A 19,015-nucleotide genomic window follows, 5' to 3' on the forward strand; every position below is an offset into this window, starting at 1 on the left:
CCCCTTACCAGCGCTGACTTGTGCACCTTAATAGGACACACAGTCAAACAATTAGCCTCCCCTCCCTTCTACAACTCCCTGGTACCATTACAGTAATCTGGAGCTGCTGTGGAGGGACCAGGATCTTCCTTCAGCAAACAGCATGCAGGAAAATGGCGCTGGAACGCTGCAGGGTCTGCTCTGAGGAGAAGCTCCACCCCCTTCATGGCGCTGTCTCCCCGCTCATCTGAGTTTGAAAATGGTCTGAGGAGTTGTGCTGGCTGGGATCCCTGGGGCCCGACAGGCTTGCTGACCAATTGTGAGGGGTAGGCGCTGGCCCAAAGCGCCCCTCACAGTGCCGCACAGTGTGCCTCTGGAACCATCTTGGAGCGCGGTTAATACCGCGCTCAAACCCCTGTTGCCTCCATCTTCACATCGGCCCACAGCTTGCTAGGGGGGGGGGCGGTCGGTGACTAACTCACCACTTGCCTCAGCTCTGTAAGGAGTCGCCGGCATGCTGCCGGGGTGAGCGGTTCCCCTGCGGCGAGAGACCGATCAGCCCCTCTGGAGCTCAGTGTACAGTCAGCGAAGTCAGTGGCTCAGACCCCGCAGGGCGGACACTGCCCCCCCCTCCCCCCCCTTAGTCCCACACTGCAGGGAGGCTGCTGCCAGCAGCCTCCCTGTAAAATAAAAAAAACTCTAAAACTAAACTTTATTAGGAAAGCCCAGGAGAGCTCCCCTAGCTGTGACCGGCTCCTCCTGGCACATTTTCTAAACTGAGTCTTGTAGGAGGGGCATAGAGGGAGGAGCCAGCCCACACTCTTAAACTCTTAAAGTGCCAATGGCTACTGGTGGACCCATCTATACCCCATGGTACTAATGTGGACCCCAGCATCCTCTAGGACGTTAGAGAAATAATGAATTTTTATAAATAAAAATTTGAAAATTGGCATGTGCATATGTATTCACCTCCTTTGCTATGAAGCCCCTCAAAAGTTCTGGTGCAACCAATTACCTACAGAAGTCACATAATTAGTGAAATGAAGTCCACCTGTGTGCAATCTAAGTGTCACATGATCTGTCAGTATAAACGCACCTTTTATGAAAGGCCCCAGAGGCTGCAACACCACTAAGCAAGAGGCATCTCCAAACAAGTCAGGGACAAAGTTGTTCAGAAGTACAAGTCAGGGTTGGGTTATAAAAAAAAAATATCCAAATCTTTGATGATCCCCGGAGCACCTTCAAATCCATCATCTTCAAATGGAAAGAACATGGTACCACAACAAACCTGCCAAGAGAGGGGGGGCCACCAAAACTCACAGACCGGGCAAGGAGGGCATTAATCAGAGGGGCAGCACAGAGACCAAAGGTAACCCTGAAGGAGACTGGTGTATCTGCGCATGTGACCACAATAAGCCGTACACTCCAAAGAGCTGGGCTTTATGGAAGAGTGACCAGAAAAAAGCCATTACTTAGTGTTAAAAATAAGAAGGCACGTTTTGACTTTGCCTAAAGGCATGTGGACAACTCCCCAAATGTATGGAGGAAGGTGCTCTGGTCAGATGAGACTAAAATTTTACTTTTCTGCCACCAAGGAAAATTGTCTGGTGCAAACCCAACACATCCCATCACCCCAAGAACACCATCCCCACAGTGAAACATGGTGGTGGCAGCATCATGCTGTGGGGATGTTTTTCAGCAGCAGGGACTGGGAAACTGTTTCGAGTCAAGGGGAAGATGGATGGTGCTAAATACAGGGATATTCTTGAGCAAAACTTGTTTCAGTCTGCCTGAGATTTGAGACACGGAAGGAGGTTCACCTTCCAACAGGACAACGACCCGAAGCATACTGCTAAAGCAACACTCGAGTGGTTTAATGGGAAACATTTAAATGTGTTGGAATGGCCTAGTCAAAACCCAGATCTCAATCCAATTGAGAATCTGTGGTCAGACTTGAAGATTGCTGTTCACAAGCGGAAACCATCCAACATGAAGGAGATGGAGCAGTTTTGCCTTGAGGAATGGACAAAAATTCCAGTGGCAAGCTCATAGCGACTTATCCAAAGCGACTTAAACATAGAAACATAGAATTTGACGGCAGATAAGAACCACTTGGCCCATCTAGTCTGCCCCTTTTTTATTTTATCCTTTAGGCAATCTCAACCCTTTTTTAACCTTAATTCTTTGTAAGGATATTCATATGCCTGTCCCAAGCATGTTTAAATTGCCCTACAGTCTTAGCCTTGCAGCTGTAATTGCCACGAAAGGTGGCTCTACAAAGTACTGACTTTAGGGGGTGAAAAGCTATGCACGCTGACGTTTTCTGTTATTTTGTCCTTTTTTTTTTTTTTTTTTTTATTGTAAAGCAAACAGTCTTCAAAGTTGTAGGCATGTTCTGTGAATGAAATGATACAAAGCTTCAAACAATCCATTTTAATTCCAGGATGTGAGGCAACAATATATGAAAAATGCAAAGGAGGGTGAATACTTTAGCAAGGCACTGTATGTCTGCCACATTACACCTTGCTGTAACCATCTAGCAAATAGCTGTGTGTGTAAACTGCTAAGGATGAAACAAATAGGTAAACAGATGGACACTAGCACATTGTAATAGGGAAGTAGAGACAAATATTATAAGTACGAGTATTATACAGACCATTCACTCACTGGGTCCCTTGCTGTTTTTTGTGTGTTTTTTCCGTACCTCTCTCCCCCTTACTTATTCCTGGGATCCCCTCTGGCTCTCCCCTTCATTCTCTACCCCTCCCCCCTATAACCAGTCTTAATTTTCTCCTTCTTTCACTTGTCTACTTGGACTATAAGCACCTCTAAGCAAATGTGCTTGTGATGAACCACAGAGAGGTATGTGTCAGTGCTCGAATACTGTGATTTTTCAACTTAAGAAAAATGTAATCCCTATAGTTAGAGATCTTCCATACAAAGCTTATAGTCCAAGCAAACGGCCCTCATCTCTGGTGCATGAATACTTACAGCTCCAAGGATACCCAAGATGTAAAGTTATTTCACATGAAGGAATTTCTCAAAGTCCAAGGGGATGCGGCCAATTTACCTACAATCAAAATCCCGACGGTCAAAGTCCCGACAACCATTGACCGACGGTCAAAAAACCGACATTTAAAATGTCGACAGTCCAAAAAGCCGACATGAGGGGTTTTTTTTAAACCGACTTGTTCATACTTTACCATCCCAGTGGACCTGGAGGGGAAATATAAGCCGAGAGCAGTGAGGCACCATGCCCGAAGCATGGTGAGCGCAGCGAGCCATTCAAGGGGACGACGTACACTTATACGGTGTCCATGTCAACCTATGTCGGCATACACACCAAAAAACAATAAAAAACTTGAGTCAACTTTTTGACCTGTCGACATTTTAAATGTCAGTATTTTGTCCTTGTCGGGATTTTGACCGTCGGTCAATTGTTGTCGGGATTTTGATTGTAGGTATTTCATACTGATCCCAGTCCAAGATTACAGCCATCACTACTTATTTACACATATAAAAGGTGCATTGCGAAAAGCATAAACTCACTTAAAAAGTTGACTAGGAAGATCTATGGAGCACTGGAACCCCTTCTCAGTTTCCCTAATGGTGAAATCATCACAGGGCTCATCTATACACTGCTCGGATTCTGCAGAAAAAGGAAAATTCTATTTATACATGAAGCCCAGATGACTTTACACGAATAGATATTTAGGGGCAATTCAACTGTTTTGTGCACCCCCTGCTGGGTGTCTGTATGAATAAGCGCCCAACAGAGCAATTCAATCGTTTCTCCGTCCGGACACCCATTAGTATTGTCACGCCTAAAAGCACCAGATTTAGCTGCGCAAAAAGCGGCTAAACCCATCTAAAGAAGTGCTTATGATGCCAAAACCACGGACTCTGCACACATTTCTTCTTGCACCTCAAGATGCTGCGAGAAGAAATAGTCTACACGGAGCAACAATTGAATTGCTCCGTTTTCTGCCCCTAGTGGTAGCCGCGGGGGAAAACAATTAAATCGATACCCCTAGTGTCTGTGTCCCACTTTTACAAATCAACCCAAAACATTTCACTATCTTCTTACTAGGGTGGCCAATCCCGGACCATATTTTTCAATCCTGGGACTCGGGATTGAAAAATTATCAGTTGAGGGATTCCCGGAATACAAAGATTGGGGTGTTTTGTGTAAATTAACTTTTCTTTAAATCCCCCCCACCCCCTCTTGCACAGCCCATACCAGCCAACTCACAATCCTCCGGACAGGTGGGTGGAAGAATCCACTGGCTGCGGCCTGCGACAGTGCAGCTGGCGTCAAGATGTGCAGCATGACCTCTGACATCACATCATGCTGTGCAGTGCACAGGCCAGGGGAAAGTGGAGCTGGGCAGGGGGATCTGGGCAGCGTCTGAGCCTCCTGAGGACGCTCAGCGCTGCCCGGCATTGAAAAAACAAAGGGAGCTTCCAATCCCGAAATCTCCGGGATTGGAAGCTCCAATAACGGGATTGAATCTCTGGCAATTTTTGGCCAAAATCCCGGGATTCTGCTGATCCCAGGATTGGCCACCATACTTCTTACCTCTGTAAAAATCATCCTCTTCCTCATTCTGGTAAGACACCTCTCGAATGGTGTTCTTCCTGTATATACGCCCTCCAATATTGATCAGAGTGGGACGCAATACTTCCATGGCTCAGAGGATACTGCAAAGGGAAATGCAAGAGTTTACAAAACACTAGGTTTTAGCAAGTCATCTATTTGAGCATAAGTATACTTAAGGCTACACCAATTATATCTACTTTTATTGATTCTTACAAATATAATTTATCAAAATGTAGTAATAACTGTCCCAGTTTGAGAAGTACCATCTATTTTACTTGTTATCAGATGTTTTTCTGTGTTATTCACAGGCAAAAGGTACCAAATCATGTCCTTCAAAACTAACTTGGCAATTTTGCATACAGTATCTTTCTTGGTCCAGCAAGTCGAAAAGGTAGCAGGTGCACTCTCTCACACTAGCTCAACCTGTAGTAACCAGAGGCACTTAGCATATTCCTGGCCAGGGCTATGAGCTTACCCACCGCATCAAGGTAGCCTCTCATTGGGTAAGTCCCTAACACTAACTATAGGGGTTCAGGTCCGGGGGGCAGGACACCCCAGAGCCACCCAGCCAGACAACCCCAGGGCATCGCAGGAGTGATAAAAATATAGGGTTAAAGAGGTACATTTGGAATGAGCACACTGAGGTAAGACTCCTACATTTTGTTTAATATGGCAGTCCATAATGGGGGGAATTCTCTGGGGTGCGGGGCTCCCTGTGCCTGCCGTGGCTGGGTGTCCCTGGGGCATCGCAATTTAACACTATTTCATCACTCCATGGCACTTATAGTCTGTTTTATATACATGTAACACCTTCACATAATTTTCTTTTACTCCTCACAATGGGGCAAATGTATTAACCTGGAGAAGGCATAAGGAAGTGATAAACCAGTGATATGTGCAAGGTGATAAAGGCACCAGCCAATCAGATCCTAACTGTTAATTTACATATTGGAGCTGATTGGCTGGTGTGTTTATCACCTTGCACATATCACTGGTTTATCACTTCCTTATGCCTTCTCCAGGTTAATACATCTGCCCCATTATTCACACATGCAGCAACAGCTGATCCTACCTCTTTAACCCTATATTTTTATCACTCCTGCGATGCCCTGGGGTTGTCTGGCTAGGTGGCTCTGGGGTGTCCTGCCCCCCGGACCTGAACCCCTATAGTTAGTGTTAGGGACTTACCCAATGAGAGGCTACCTTGATGCGGTGGGTAAGCTCATAGCCCTGGCCAGGAATATGCTAAGTGCCTCTGGTTACTACAGGTTGAGCTAGTGTGAGAGAGTGCACCTGCTACCTTTTCCCTCTGTACACTTTACTAAGTCTCAAGCAGAGTAGCACCTCACTACCTAATTAAGGTGTGCAAATTAGGGCCCTTTTCCCTTGGTCCAGCAAGTCGCAATTTAGGGATGGATATTGTTGATGCACACCTGTACTTTTGGATTGACTGACAGCCAGAACAGAGGCGCAGAGTCTAACGTGCTGGTGGTTTTGACCAGGGACCCCCGCAAGGGGGTTTGGGGTTCACTGCACTCTAGAAGCAAGTTGTGGCCCTATGTCTGGGTTCCTAGCTTTGAGGCTGTATACACTGGATTTTGGAACTCGTAGATCGCTGTGAAGCATATAGACATGGATTGGTCAAACTGTGTTGGGCCCAGATGGGAAACACAGTAACCAGTAACAAAATTCAGGCGTGGCAGGAACCAGAAACAGAACACAGAGGTGGTAGGAACCATGTACAATACCCAGGGGTGGCAGGAACAGAACACAGGGGTATAGACATGGATTCGTCAGACTGGGTTGGGACCGGATGGGAAACACAGGAACCAGGAACAATACACAGGGGTGGCAGGAACCAGGTAAAATACACAGGGGTGGCAGGAACCAGGTAAAATACACAGGGGTGGCAGGAACCAGGTAAAATACACAGGGGTGGCAGGAACCAGGTAAAATACACAGGGGTGGCAGGAACCAGGTAAAATACACAGGGATGGCAGTAACCAAGAACAAAACACAGGGGTGGCAGGAACCAGGAACAATACACAGGGGTGGCAGGAACCAGGAACAATACACAGGGGTGGCAGGAACCAGGAACAATACACAGGGGTGGCAGGAACCAGGAACAATACACAGGGGTGGCAGGAACCAGGAACAATACACAGGGGTGGCAGGAACAATACACAGGGGTGGCAGGAACAATACACAGGGGTGGCAGGAACAATACACAGGGGTGGCAGGAACAATACACAGGGGTGGCAGGAACAATACACAGGGGTGGCAGGAACAATACACAGGGGTGGCAGGAACAATACACAGGGGTGGCAGGAACCAGGAACAATACACAGGGGTGGCAGGAACCAGGAACAATACACAGGGGTGGCAGGAACCAGGAACAATACACAGGGGTGGCAGGAACCAGGAACAACACACAGGGGTGGCAGGAACCAGGAACAATACACAGGGGTGGCAGGAACAATACACAGGGGTGGCAGGAACAATACACAGGGGTGGCAGGAACAATACACAGGGGTGGCAGGAACAATACACAGGGGTGGCAGGAACCAGGAACAATACACAGGGGTGGCAGGAACAATACACAGGGGTGGCAGGAACAATACACAGGGGTGGCAGGAACAATACACAGGGGTGGCAGGAACAATACACAGGGGTGGCAGGAACAATACACAGGGGTGGCAGGAACAATACACAGGGGTGGTAGGAACAATACACAGGGGTGGCAGGAACAATACACAGGGGTGGCAGGAACAATACACAGGGGTGGCAGGAACCAGGAACAATACACAGGGGTGGCAGGAACCAGGAACAATACACAGGGGTGGCAGGAACCAGGAACAATACACTGGGGTGGCAGGAACCAGGAACAATACACAGGGGTGGCAGGAACAAAACACAGGGGTGGCAGGAACCAGGAACAATACACAGGGGTGGCGGGAACCAGGAACAATACACAGGGGTGGCGGGAACCAGGTAAAATACACAGGGGTGGCGGGAACCAGGAACAGAACACAGGGGTGGCGGGAACCAGGAACAGAACACAGGGGTGGCAGGAACCAGGTACAATACACAGAAAAGGCAGGAACCAGGAACAGAACACAGGGGTGGCGGGAACTAGGAACAGAACACAGGGGTGGCAGGAACCAGGAACAGAACACAGGGGTGGCAGGAACCAGGAACAGAACACAGGGGTGGCAGGAACCAGGAACAGAACACAGGGGTGGCAGGAACCAGGAACAGAACACAGGGGTGGCAGGAACTAGGTACAATACACAGGGGTGGCAGGAACCACAGGAACCAGGAATAGAACACAGGAGTTGCATTAACCATGTACAATACACAGGGGTGGCAGGATTTAACTAGAATTTGCACAAGGAAGCAGAAGGCTATAATGCTGGAGTACTGTCTGTGAGCCTATACTATAGCACTTTTATAGGAAAGGATGTTTGAAATTGGTGCCTGGCAAGACTTCACGTTTGGTGCCCCTTCCTATGGGAGCCATGACTGCCTGTTCATACCTGGAAGCCGGGAGAAGCCACCAGTGAGATAACTGCTGTAAGTACCGCTGTGTGCCTATGCATTCATTAGTTAACACAGTGGTTCTCAAATCCGGTCCTCAGAAATTTGCTGTGGCGCTATAATGATTGCGCACTCTAAATCTAAAGTTATTGGTTTCCAAACTCGATCACAATGAGCTTTAGCAGTGTGTGTTCTCCAAACTACATCACAGATGACTACGCACTTGTACCGGCCCATACACTTGATTTTTTCTTATGTTTGGACTGGATTTAAAAATGCTGCTCACATTATTAAATAGTAAAATCTCACATACTGGGCTCAATTCAGCATGGACTGCTATTTTGAGAAATCGCAAATTGAGCGATTATCGAACGACTGCACATGCGTAGCATTCGCACTGAGCAGGCATGGGGGTAATAGCGACAAAAATTGCGCACAGATCGTAATGTAGCCGCTGTTTCATTAACAGGAAGTTAGGGTTTCTAGGCAAAAACCCGTCGTTTTCTGGGTGTGTCAGAAAAAACACAGGCGTGCCCAGTCATTTTTGGACAGGGTGTCCGACGTCAGCACAGACCACTTCCAGGCCGTCTCAGTCACAGATTAGCGGCAGCCTTAGACCCACTTACATTTGCTCAGACGGCAAAAAAATCTTCGATGTTCCTGAAATTGCGTATGCATCTGCAAACTTGCACAGGGCGTTTTTTCTGTCGGGTCGCGCCTTTCTATTTGCAGAAAACTGCTATTTCTGAGATTAGCGATCCATGCTGAATTAGGCCCACAATACATTATATCAAGGGTATTTCACACTGTGCAATGTTTATGTTTGAACAGCAAATGACCATTATATTGCTTACATATAGTAACACAGTAACCGTTTCTGAGGTCGAAAAAAGACTATTTGTCCATTGAGTTTGATAACACTGCGGGCACAAAGTAAACAAGCCAGAGATAACCATAAACTATGTAAGACAATGAAAGAGCCCAAATAGCCCACAATAAAGCCATTTGCTTCAAGCACGTTCTCTAGGTTATGTATGAGTGCACACAGGGGGTGATTCAGACCTGATCGCTGCTGTGCGTTTTTGCACAGTGCGCGATCAGGTAGTCACTGCGCATGCACCGCAATGCGCACGCACATCGGACCACAACAAAGGGCATCACTGGTCAGCGATGGGATGGTGCGAAAAATCCGATCGCACAGTCGTTCGCAAGGTGATTGACAGGAAGATGCCGTTTGTGGATGGTAACTGATCATTTACTGGGAGTGTCTGGAAAAACACAGACGTGTCCAAGTGTTTTCAAGGAGGTTGTCGGACGTCATCTCCGCCCCGATCAGCCTCTTCTCATCGCACTGTAGGAGTAAGTCCTGGGCTGCGCAGAGACTGCACAAAGTGGATTTTTGCAGCCCTGCGTACACATGGAATTGCACACTTGCACGGCAAATTTACACTCCCACTGGAGGCGGCGACTAACCGAACGCAGGACTGCAAAGTTTGCAGCCCAGCAATCAGGTCTGAATCACCCTCACAGTTTGTATACTCAGCTGAAGGTCAAATGAGAACTACTTACATGTATATAAAGGATAGCATAATTTCTACTATTAGATTCATTATGGCTTAACTCAGTGGTTCTCAAACTGTGTGCCGTGGCACCCTGGGGTGCCTCGGGGTACTTGTAAGGGTGCCTTGTATTGGTGGTCCAGGACCAATTCAAATTATTTATGTTCAATGTAACAGGCAAAACCAGTGCTGGTGGCTGTCAGTCATAACATATGTGTACAAACAGAAGCAAATCTTGTTCCTCACTACACAACTGAACCTAAGGATGACATATAAACATAAATTTACTTAATTTAATATTTATCTCTAAATATCTCAAAAAGAAACTTTTGGCCTAGGGATGCCGTGAAAAAAAATTCTGATAATCTAGGGCGCCGTGATTCAGAGAAAGTTTGGGAACTACTGGCTTAGCTAATATTTGCCTCAACAGAATCGCACAACTACAAGACCTAATTAGCTTTTCAATTACACATATCCAGTAGATGTCTGCCTCCAGGTTCTATATGGCTCCCTAAAACTTTAAAGAGTAATCACATTGTACAGTATAGAAAATATGTTAATGCAGGCATGTAATAAATAGCATGAAGTTAGTAAACCAGCAAAATTTAAATGAAGTTATAATGGATGTAGCTTAGCCAGTCACAAGGTTAGATTACATGTGTGTATAAATAAAGTAATGTTAGTAGGAATCTTTTATATTAGTTGGTTATTAGTGTTAAAAGAACCAGTGACCGCACTTTAGGAGCAGCAGAAAGTAATATACTGACTTATATTTTTAGTCTAGTGCCCAATTTTTTCTGATGTGCTAAAAACACTAAATACCCATTTAAATTAACATGATGACTAGAATCCTCACACAATGCAATGTGTGCTTTCAGATGATCAATAGGACATTCACTATTGAATCTGTACTACTTTAAAGCATCTCGGAGCCACCTTTTTGTCAGGGATATATTATAGCAAAAGAGATAACAATATGAAAAAAGGCCATTTTGCCTCATTCACTAATATTGCATTTCGGTGATACATTTGCACTGAGCCACATCAGCTATAAGCTTCTATCAATCTAGTGCATGTTAGACAGTTGTGGCCTGAGTCTGATTAGCTGCCATGATTTAACGTGTAAATATCCTCTAGAGCAGGGGTGGCCAACCAGTCGGAGACAAAGAGCCAAAAAATCTTGTTAGGTACATCTAAGAGCCGTCATCGAACCAAACTTGCGTGTACAAAAATGGGGTGTGGCCTTGTGCCTGCTAGGCCACAACCCTGATAAAAAAAAATACATTGAAAAAGCTAGATCCACATAAAATACATTAAAAAAAACAGATTCACATAAAATATATTGAAAAAGATTCACATAATACACTTCAGCTCCACCATGTGTCACTCCAGTCAGCTCCCCCATGTGTCACTCCTGCCAGGACCTTCCTGTGTCACTCCATTCAGCTCCCCCTTGTCACTCCAGCCAGCACCCTCCTGTGTCACTCCAGCCAGCTCCCCCATGTGTCACTCCTGCCAGCTCCCCCATGTGTCACTCCTGCCAGGACCTTCCTGTGTCACTCCAGCCAGCTCCCCCTTGTCACTCCAGCCAGCACCCTCCTGTGTCACTCCAGCCAGCTCCCCCATGTGTCACTCCTGCCAGGACCTTCCTGTGTCACTCCATTCAGCTCCCCCTTGTCACTCCAGCCAGCACCCTCCTGTGTCACTCCAGCCAGCTCCCCCATGTGTCACTCCTGCCAGGACCCTCCTATGTCACTCCAGTCAGCTCCCCCATGTGTCACTCCTGCCAGCACCCTCCTGTGTCACTCCTGCCAGCTCCCCCATGTGTCACGCCTGCCAGCTCCCCCATGTGTCAATCCTGCCAGCACCCTCCTGTGTCACTCCAGTCAGCTCACCCATGTGTCACTCCTGCCAGCACCCTCCTGTGTCACTACTGCCAGCACCCCCATGTGTCACTCCTGCCACCGCCCTCCTGTGTCACTCCAGTCAGCTCACCCATGTCTCACTACTGCCAGCTCCCCCATGTGTCACTCCTGCCACCACCCTCCTGTGTCACTCCTGCCAGCTCACCCATGTGTCACTCCAGCCAGCACCCTCCTGTGTCACTCCAGCCAGCTCCCTCATGTGTTACTCCTGCTAGGACCCTCCTGTGTCACTTCAGCCAGCTCCCTCATGTGTCACTTCTGCCAGGACCCTCCTGTGTCACTCCACTCAGCTCCCCCATGTATCAGTCCTTCCTGACCCTCCTGTGTCACTCCAGCCAGCTCCCCCATGTGTCACTCCTGCTAGGACCCTCCTGTGTCACTCCAGTCAGCTTCTCATGTGTCACTCCAGTCAGCTCCCCCATGAGTCACTCCTGCCAGGACCCTCCTGTGTCACTCCAGTCAGCTTCTCATGTGTCACTCCTGCCAGCACCCTCCTGTGTCACTCCTGCCAGCTCCCCCATGTGTCACGCCTGCCAGCTCCCCCATGTGTCAATCCTGCCAGCACCCTCCTGTGTCACTCCAGTCAGCTCACCCATGTGTCACTCCTGCCAGCACCCTCCTGTGTCACTACTGCCAGCTCCCCCATGTGTCACTCCTGCCACCACTCTCCTGTGTCACTCCAGTCAGCTCACCCATGTCTCACTACTGCCAGCTCCCCCATGTGTCACTCCTGCCACCACCCTCCTGTGTCACTCCTGCCAGCTCACCCATGTGTCACTCCAGCCAGCACCCTCCTGTGTCACTCCAGCCAGCTCCCTCATGTGTTACTCCTGCCAGGACCCTCCTGTGTCTCTCCACTCAGCTCCCCCATGTGTCACTCCTGCCAGCACCCCCATGTGTCACTCCTGCCAGCTCCCCCATGTGTCACTCCTGCCAGCACCCTCCTGTGTCACTCCAGCCAGCTCCCTCCTGTGTCACTCCTGCCAGCACCCTCCTGTGTCACTCCAGTCAGCTCTCCCATGTGTCACTCCAGCCTGCACCCTCCTGTGTCACTCCAGCCAGCTCCCCCATGTCTCGCTCCTGCCAGCACCCTCCTGTGTCACTCCAGTCAGCTCCCCCATGTGTCACTCCTGCCAGCACCCTCCTGTGTCACTCCAGCCAGCTCCCCCATGTCTCGCTCCTGCCAGCACCCTCCTGTGTCACTCCAGTCAGCTCCCCCATGTGTCACTCCTGCCAGCACCCTCCTGTGTCACTCCAGTCAGCTCCCCCATGTCTCGCTCCTGCCAGCACCCTCCTGTGTCACTCCAGTCAGCTCCCCCATGTGTCACTCCTGCCAGCACCCTCCTGTGTCACTCCAGTCAGCTCCCCCATGTGTCACTCCAGCCAGCACCTCCTGTGTCACTCCTGCCAGCACCCTCCTGTGTCACTCCAGCCAGCTCCCCCATGTGTCACTCCTGCCAGCACCCTCCTGTGTCACTCCTGCCAGCTCCCCCATGTGTCACTCCAGTCAGCTCCCCCATGTGTCACTCCTGCCACCACCCTCCTGTGTCACTCCTGCCAGCACCCTCCTGTGTCACTCCAGTCAGCTCCCCCATGTGTCACTCCTGCCAGCACCCTCCTGTGTCACTCCAGTCAGCTCCCCCATGTGTCACTCCTGCCACCACCCTCCTGTGTCACTCCTGCCAGCTCACCCATGTGTCACTCATGCCAGCACCCTCCTGTGTCACTCCAGCCAGCTCCCTCCTGTGTCGCTCCAGTCAGCTCCCCCATGTGTCACTCCTGCCACCACCCTCCTGTGTCACTCCTGCCAGCACCCTCCTGTGTCACTCCAGTCAGCTCCCCCATGTGTCACTCCTGCCAGCACCCTCCTGTGTCACTCCAGTCAGCTCCCCCATGTGTCACTCCTGCCACCACCCTCCTGTGTCACTCCAGTCAGCTCACCCATGTGTCACTCATGCCAGCACCCTCCTGTGTCACTCCTGCCAGCACCCTCCTGTGTCACTCCAGTCAGCTCCCCCATGTGTCACTCCTGCCAGCACCCTCCTGTGTCACTCCAGTCAGCTCCCCCATGTGTCACTCCTGCCACCACCCTCCTGTGTCACTCCTGCCAGCTCACCCATGTGTCACTCATGCCAGCACCCTCCTGTGTCACTCCAGCCAGCTCCCTCCTGTGTCGCTCCAGTCAGCTCCCCCATGTGTCACTCCTGCCACCACCCTCCTGTGTCACTCCTGCCAGCACCCTCCTGTGTCACTCCAGTCAGCTCCCCCATGTGTCACTCCTGCCAGCACCCTCCTGTGTCACTCCAGTCAGCTCCCCCATGTGTCACTCCTGCCACCACCCTCCTGTGTCACTCCAGTCAGCTCACCCATGTGTCACTCATGCCAGCACCCTCCTGTGTCACTCCAGCCAGCTCCCTCCTGTGTCGCTCCAGTCAGCTCACCCATGTGTCACTCCTGCCAGCACCCTGCTGTGTCACTCCTGCCAGCTCCCCCATGTGTCACTCCTGCCAGCACCCTCCTGTGTCACTCCAGTCAGCTCTCCCATGTGTCACTCCAGCCAGCACCCTCCTGTGTCACTCCAGCCAGCTCCCCCATGTCTCGCTCCTGCCAGCACCCTCCTGTGTCACTCCAGTCAGCTCCCCCATGTGTCACTCCTGCCAGCACCCTCCTGTGTCACTCCAGTCAGCTCCCCCATGTCTCGCTCCTGCCAGCACCCTCCTGTGTCACTCCAGTCAGCTCCCCCATGTGTCACTCCTGCCAGCACCCTCCTGTGTCACTCCAGTCAGCTCCCCCATGTGTCACTCCTGCCAGCACCCTCCTATGTCACTCCTGCCAGCACCCTCCTGTGTCACTCCAGCCAGCTCCCCCATGTGTCACTCCAGCCAGCTCCCCCATGTGTCACTCCTGCCAGCACCCTCCTGTGTCACTCCTGCCAGCACCCTCCTGTGTCACTCCTGCCAGCTCCCCCATGTGTCACTCCTGCCAGCACCCTCCTGTGTCACTCCAGTCAGCTCACCCATGTGTCACTCCTGCCAGCACCCTCCTGTGTCACTCCAGTCAGCTCCCCCATGTGTCACTCCTGCCAGCACCCTCCTGTGTCACTCCAGTCAGCTCACCCATGTGTCACTGCAGCCAGCACCCTCCTGTGTCACTCCAGTCAGCTCCCCCATGTGTCACTCCTGCCAGCACCCTCCTGTGTCACTCCAGTCAGCTCCCCCATGTGTCACTCCAGCCAGCACCCTCCTGTGTCACTCCAGCCAGCACCCTCCTGTGTCACTCCAGTCAGCTCCCCCATGTGTCACTCCTGCCAGCACCCTCCTGTGTCACTCCTGCCAGCACCCTCCTGTGTCACTCCAGCCAGCTCCCCCATGTGTCACTCCTGCCAGCACCCTCCTGTGTCACTCCTGCCAGCTCCCCCATGTGTCACTCCAGCCAGCTCCCCCATGTGTCACTCCTGCCACCACCCTCCTGTGTCACTCCTGCCAGCACCCTCCTGTGTCACTCCAGTCAGCTCACCCATGTGTCACTTCTGCCAGCACCCTCCTGTGTCACTCCTGCCAGCACCCTCCTGTGTCACTCCTGCCAGCTCCCCCATGTGTCACTCCTGCCAGCACCCTCCTGTGTCACTCCAGTCAGCTCCCCCATGTGTCACTCCTGCCAGCACCCTCCTGTGTCACTCCAGTCATCTCACCCATGTGTCACTCCAGTCAGCTCACCCATGTGTCACTCCTGCCAGCACTCTCCTGTGTCACTCCAGCCAGCTCCCCCATGTGTCACTCCAGCCAACACCCTCCTGTGTCACTCCAGCCAGCTCCCTCCTGTGTCACTCCAGTCAGCTCACCCATGTGTCACTCCTACCAGCACCCTGCTGTGTCACTCCAGTCAGCTCACCCATGTGTCACTCCTGCCAGTACCCTCCTGTGTCACTCCAGCCAGCTCCCCCATGTGTCACTCCAGCCAACACCCTCCTGTGTCACTCCAGCCAGCTCCCTCCTGTGTCACTCCAGTCAGCTCACCCATGTGTCACTCCTGCCAGCACCCTGCTGTGTCACTTCAGCCAGCTCCCTCCTGTGTCACTCCAGTCAGCTCACCCATGTGTCACTCCTGCCAGCACCCTGCTGTGTCACTCCTGCCAGCACCCTCCTGTGTCACTCCAGTCAGCTCCCCCATGTGTCACTCCAGCCAGCACCCTCCTATGTCACTCCTGCCAGCTCCCCCATGTCTCGCTCCTGCCAGCACCCTCCTGTGTCACTCCAGTCAGCTCCCCCATGTGTCACTCCTGCCAGCACCCTCCTGTGTCACTCCAGTCAGCTCCCCCATGTGTCACTCCTGCCAGCACCCTCCTGTGTCACTCCTGCCACCACCCTCCTGTGTCACTCCAGTCAGCTCCCCCATGTGTCACTCCTGCCAGCACCCTCCTGTCACTCCTGCCAGCTCCCCCATGTGTCACTCCAGCCAGCTCCCCCTTGTGTCACTCCTGCCACCACCCTCCTGTGTCACTCCTGCCAGCACCCTCCTGTGTCACTCCTGCCAGCACCCTCCTGTGTCACTCCAGCCAGCTCCCCCATGTGTCACTCCTGCCAGCACCCTCCTGTGTCACTCCTGCCAGCTCCCCCATGTGTCACTCCAGCCAGCTCCCCCATGTGTCACTCCTGCCACCACCCTCCTGTGTCACTCCAGTCAGCTCCCTCATGTGTCACTCCTGCCAGCACCCTCCTATGTCACTCCAGCCAGCTCCCCCATGTGTCACTCCTGCCAGCACCCTCCTGTGTCACTCCAGCCAGCACCCTCCTGTGTCACTCCTGCCACCACCCTCCTGTGTCACTCCTGCCACCACCCTCCTGTGTCACTCCAGCCAGCTCCCCCATGTGTCACTCCTGCCAGCACCCTCCTGTGTCACTCCTGCCAGCTCCCCCATGTCTCACTCCAGCCAGCTCCCCCATGTGTCACTCCTGCCACCACCCTCCTGTGTCACTCCTGCCAGCACCCTCCTGTGTCACTCCTGCCAGCACCCTCCTGTGTCACTCCAGCCAGCTCCCCCATGTGTCACTCCAGCCAGCACCCTCCTTTGTCACTCCTGCCAGCACCCTCCTGTGTCACTCCTGCCAGCACCCTCCTGTGTCACTCCAGCCAGCTCCCCCATGTGTCACTCCTGCCACCACCCTCCTTTGTCACTCCTGCCAGCACCCTCCTGTCACTCCAGTCAGCTCACCCATGTGTCACTCCTGCCAGGACCCTCCTGTGTCACTCCAGCCAGCTCCCCCATGTGTCACTACTGCCAGCTCCCCCATGTGTCACTTCAGCCAGCTCCCCCATGTGTCACTCCAGCCAGCTCCCCCATGTGTCACTACTGCCAGCACCCTCCTGTGTTACTCCAGTCAGCTCCCCCATGTGTCACTCCAGTCATCTCCCCCATGTGTCACTCCTGCCAGGCCCCTCCTGTGTCACTCCAGCCCACTCTCATGTGTCACTACAGCCCCCCAACTCTTGCCATTGCAGCAGAACCTTATTTGTCCTCTGTTTGCCGGTGGGTGTCTCACTTCTAGTATCTGGTTCCCTCAGTTGTCAGTCCCCATAGTGCTGCTGTGCGTCTGGCTGGAGTGCAGCGGTTTCCGGAACTGTTGTGGACCTCGAGTGTCGGGAGCCACATTTGAATAAAGAAAGAGCCACATGTGGCTCAAGAGCCACAGGTTGGCCACCGCTGCTCTAGAGACTGCTGCCATATCAGACAACTAAATGTGGCAGGAGGGCACAGATAGAGCCCATAACCCTGTAATTCAAATGGAAGAAGAGAAGGGACTTTTCTATGAACATGGCACAACTCCCTTCTGCAATTCAAATGGAGCTCCACTTCATTATGTAGTGGGAAGAATACATTTTAATATACTTTTATTTAAAGACTTATCAGGAAAAATGGTGACAATGTGGATGGGTAGATAAAAAGTAAACATTGTACAGTCTTTCAAAAAGTGATACATTTCTATACATCTTCAGCAATACTGTACTGCAAGCTTTAGAACCGGAATGAGCAAGAGGCAGCCCTCCAAGCCTTCACCTGTGGCCCTAGTAGTTTGTAGTTAGAATGTATGTCGACGTTGTTAAGATGTTCACATTGTCAGCATGTGCAGAATGTCAATATGTGAAATGCTGATATTTAGGGGCTAATTCAGAATGGATTGCTGCTGTGCGTTTTCGCACAGCAGCGATCAGGTGTGAACTGTGCATGCGGCGGCAGCTGTCTTAGCCCTGCGATCACCTCTGCCTGATTGACAGGCAGAGGCGATCGCTGGGTGGGAGGGGGGCGGGCCTGCGGCATTTGGCTGCCATTTAGGGGGCGCGGCCCGGGCAATGCAGGCGTGCCCGGACCATTTGGGGGGGGCAGGCCGCGGTGACTGTGTGACGTCACATGCAGCCGCTGCAACCAAAAAGCAGCGAGTAGCTCCCTGCCAGCGCGCAGGAGCTGCACTGGCAGGGAGCTACTCTTCCAGTACAAACGCATCGCCGCTCTGCGATGCTTTTGTACTTGTGCGACGGGGCAGGGACTGACATGCGGGGCGGACTAGTCCTGTGCTGGGCATCCCCCCGCATGTCAGGGAGGCTGATCGGAGATGTGCTAAATTTAGCACATATACGATCAGGTCTGAATCACCCCCTTAGTGTAGGGTTCTGGTTAAGCTACGGGAGAGGAGGTTAGGGTTAGGCACTAGGGGGAGGTATAGGACTGGGCTACGAGGGGAAAGGTTAGGGCTAGAGTACGGGAGGGTAGGTTAGGCATGGGGTGGGGGGGTGAGTACAGGGTTAGAGTAAGGGAGGGTAGGTTAGGGTTAGGCACTAGGGGGAGGTATGGGGCTGGTCTACGAGGAGGAAGTATAGGATTAGAGTACAATCCTTAAGGCATTTCTGCTGGACTAGTATACAATCCCGTAAATACTTTGCTGATTTGATGTATTAAGGCACCTGGGCAGATTGCTGTGCTGTCATATAAACACTCTAATAGGCTGGTATGTAATAAAGTAGAAATCGGACCAGCAGAGCACCTATACAATAAGCCCGGATACTGTACATATGCATACAAGTGCTGGATAGACACATCTCCGGTTGGTGAATAGCCATGTAACACTATTTGATGGATATCAAAAGAAGGGAGCTAAGGGCCTAATTCAGAGCTGGTCGCTGCAGCTAAAGCCCAGTGAAGTGTGCGCACGCACAGCAGCCACATTGCGTGTGCGCACACAGGGAGATGCAACGGCATCTCACTTGTGCAATCGCCTCTGCCCAATTGACAGGCAGCGGCAGTCGCGGGGCGCGGCGGCAGCATTTGGGGGGTGCGGCCCGGAAAACGAAGGCGTGTCCGCAACCTTTGCAGGTGGGCTGCGATGGCTGCGTGACGCCTTGCCATCTACCTTCGCAGCTAG

The 19,015-nt window shown here is 51.7% G+C and overlaps 1 protein-coding gene across 4 annotated transcripts in view; it reads right to left on the reverse strand.

The window, feature by feature from the left end:
* The window catches only part of ASCC1 (activating signal cointegrator 1 complex subunit 1), a 729,419-nt gene that overhangs the window by 709,164 nt on the left and 1,240 nt on the right, over positions 1–19,015 (reverse strand). For all 4 annotated transcript variants that reach the window (XM_063961462.1, XM_063961463.1, XM_063961461.1 and 1 more), the window contains exons 2-3: positions 4,559–4,680; positions 3,529–3,628 (exon numbers count right to left, since the gene is read on the reverse strand). In XM_063961462.1, the coding sequence (XP_063817532.1) occupies positions 3,529–3,628; positions 4,559–4,667 (209 nt within the window). In that variant the 5' untranslated portion in view covers positions 4,668–4,680. The remainder of the gene's footprint in view (positions 1–3,528; positions 3,629–4,558; positions 4,681–19,015) is intronic.

This window comes from Pseudophryne corroboree, chromosome 3 (genome assembly GCF_028390025.1).
Source record: "Pseudophryne corroboree isolate aPseCor3 chromosome 3, aPseCor3.hap2, whole genome shotgun sequence".
NCBI classification, from domain to species: Eukaryota; Metazoa; Chordata; class Amphibia; order Anura; family Myobatrachidae; genus Pseudophryne; species Pseudophryne corroboree.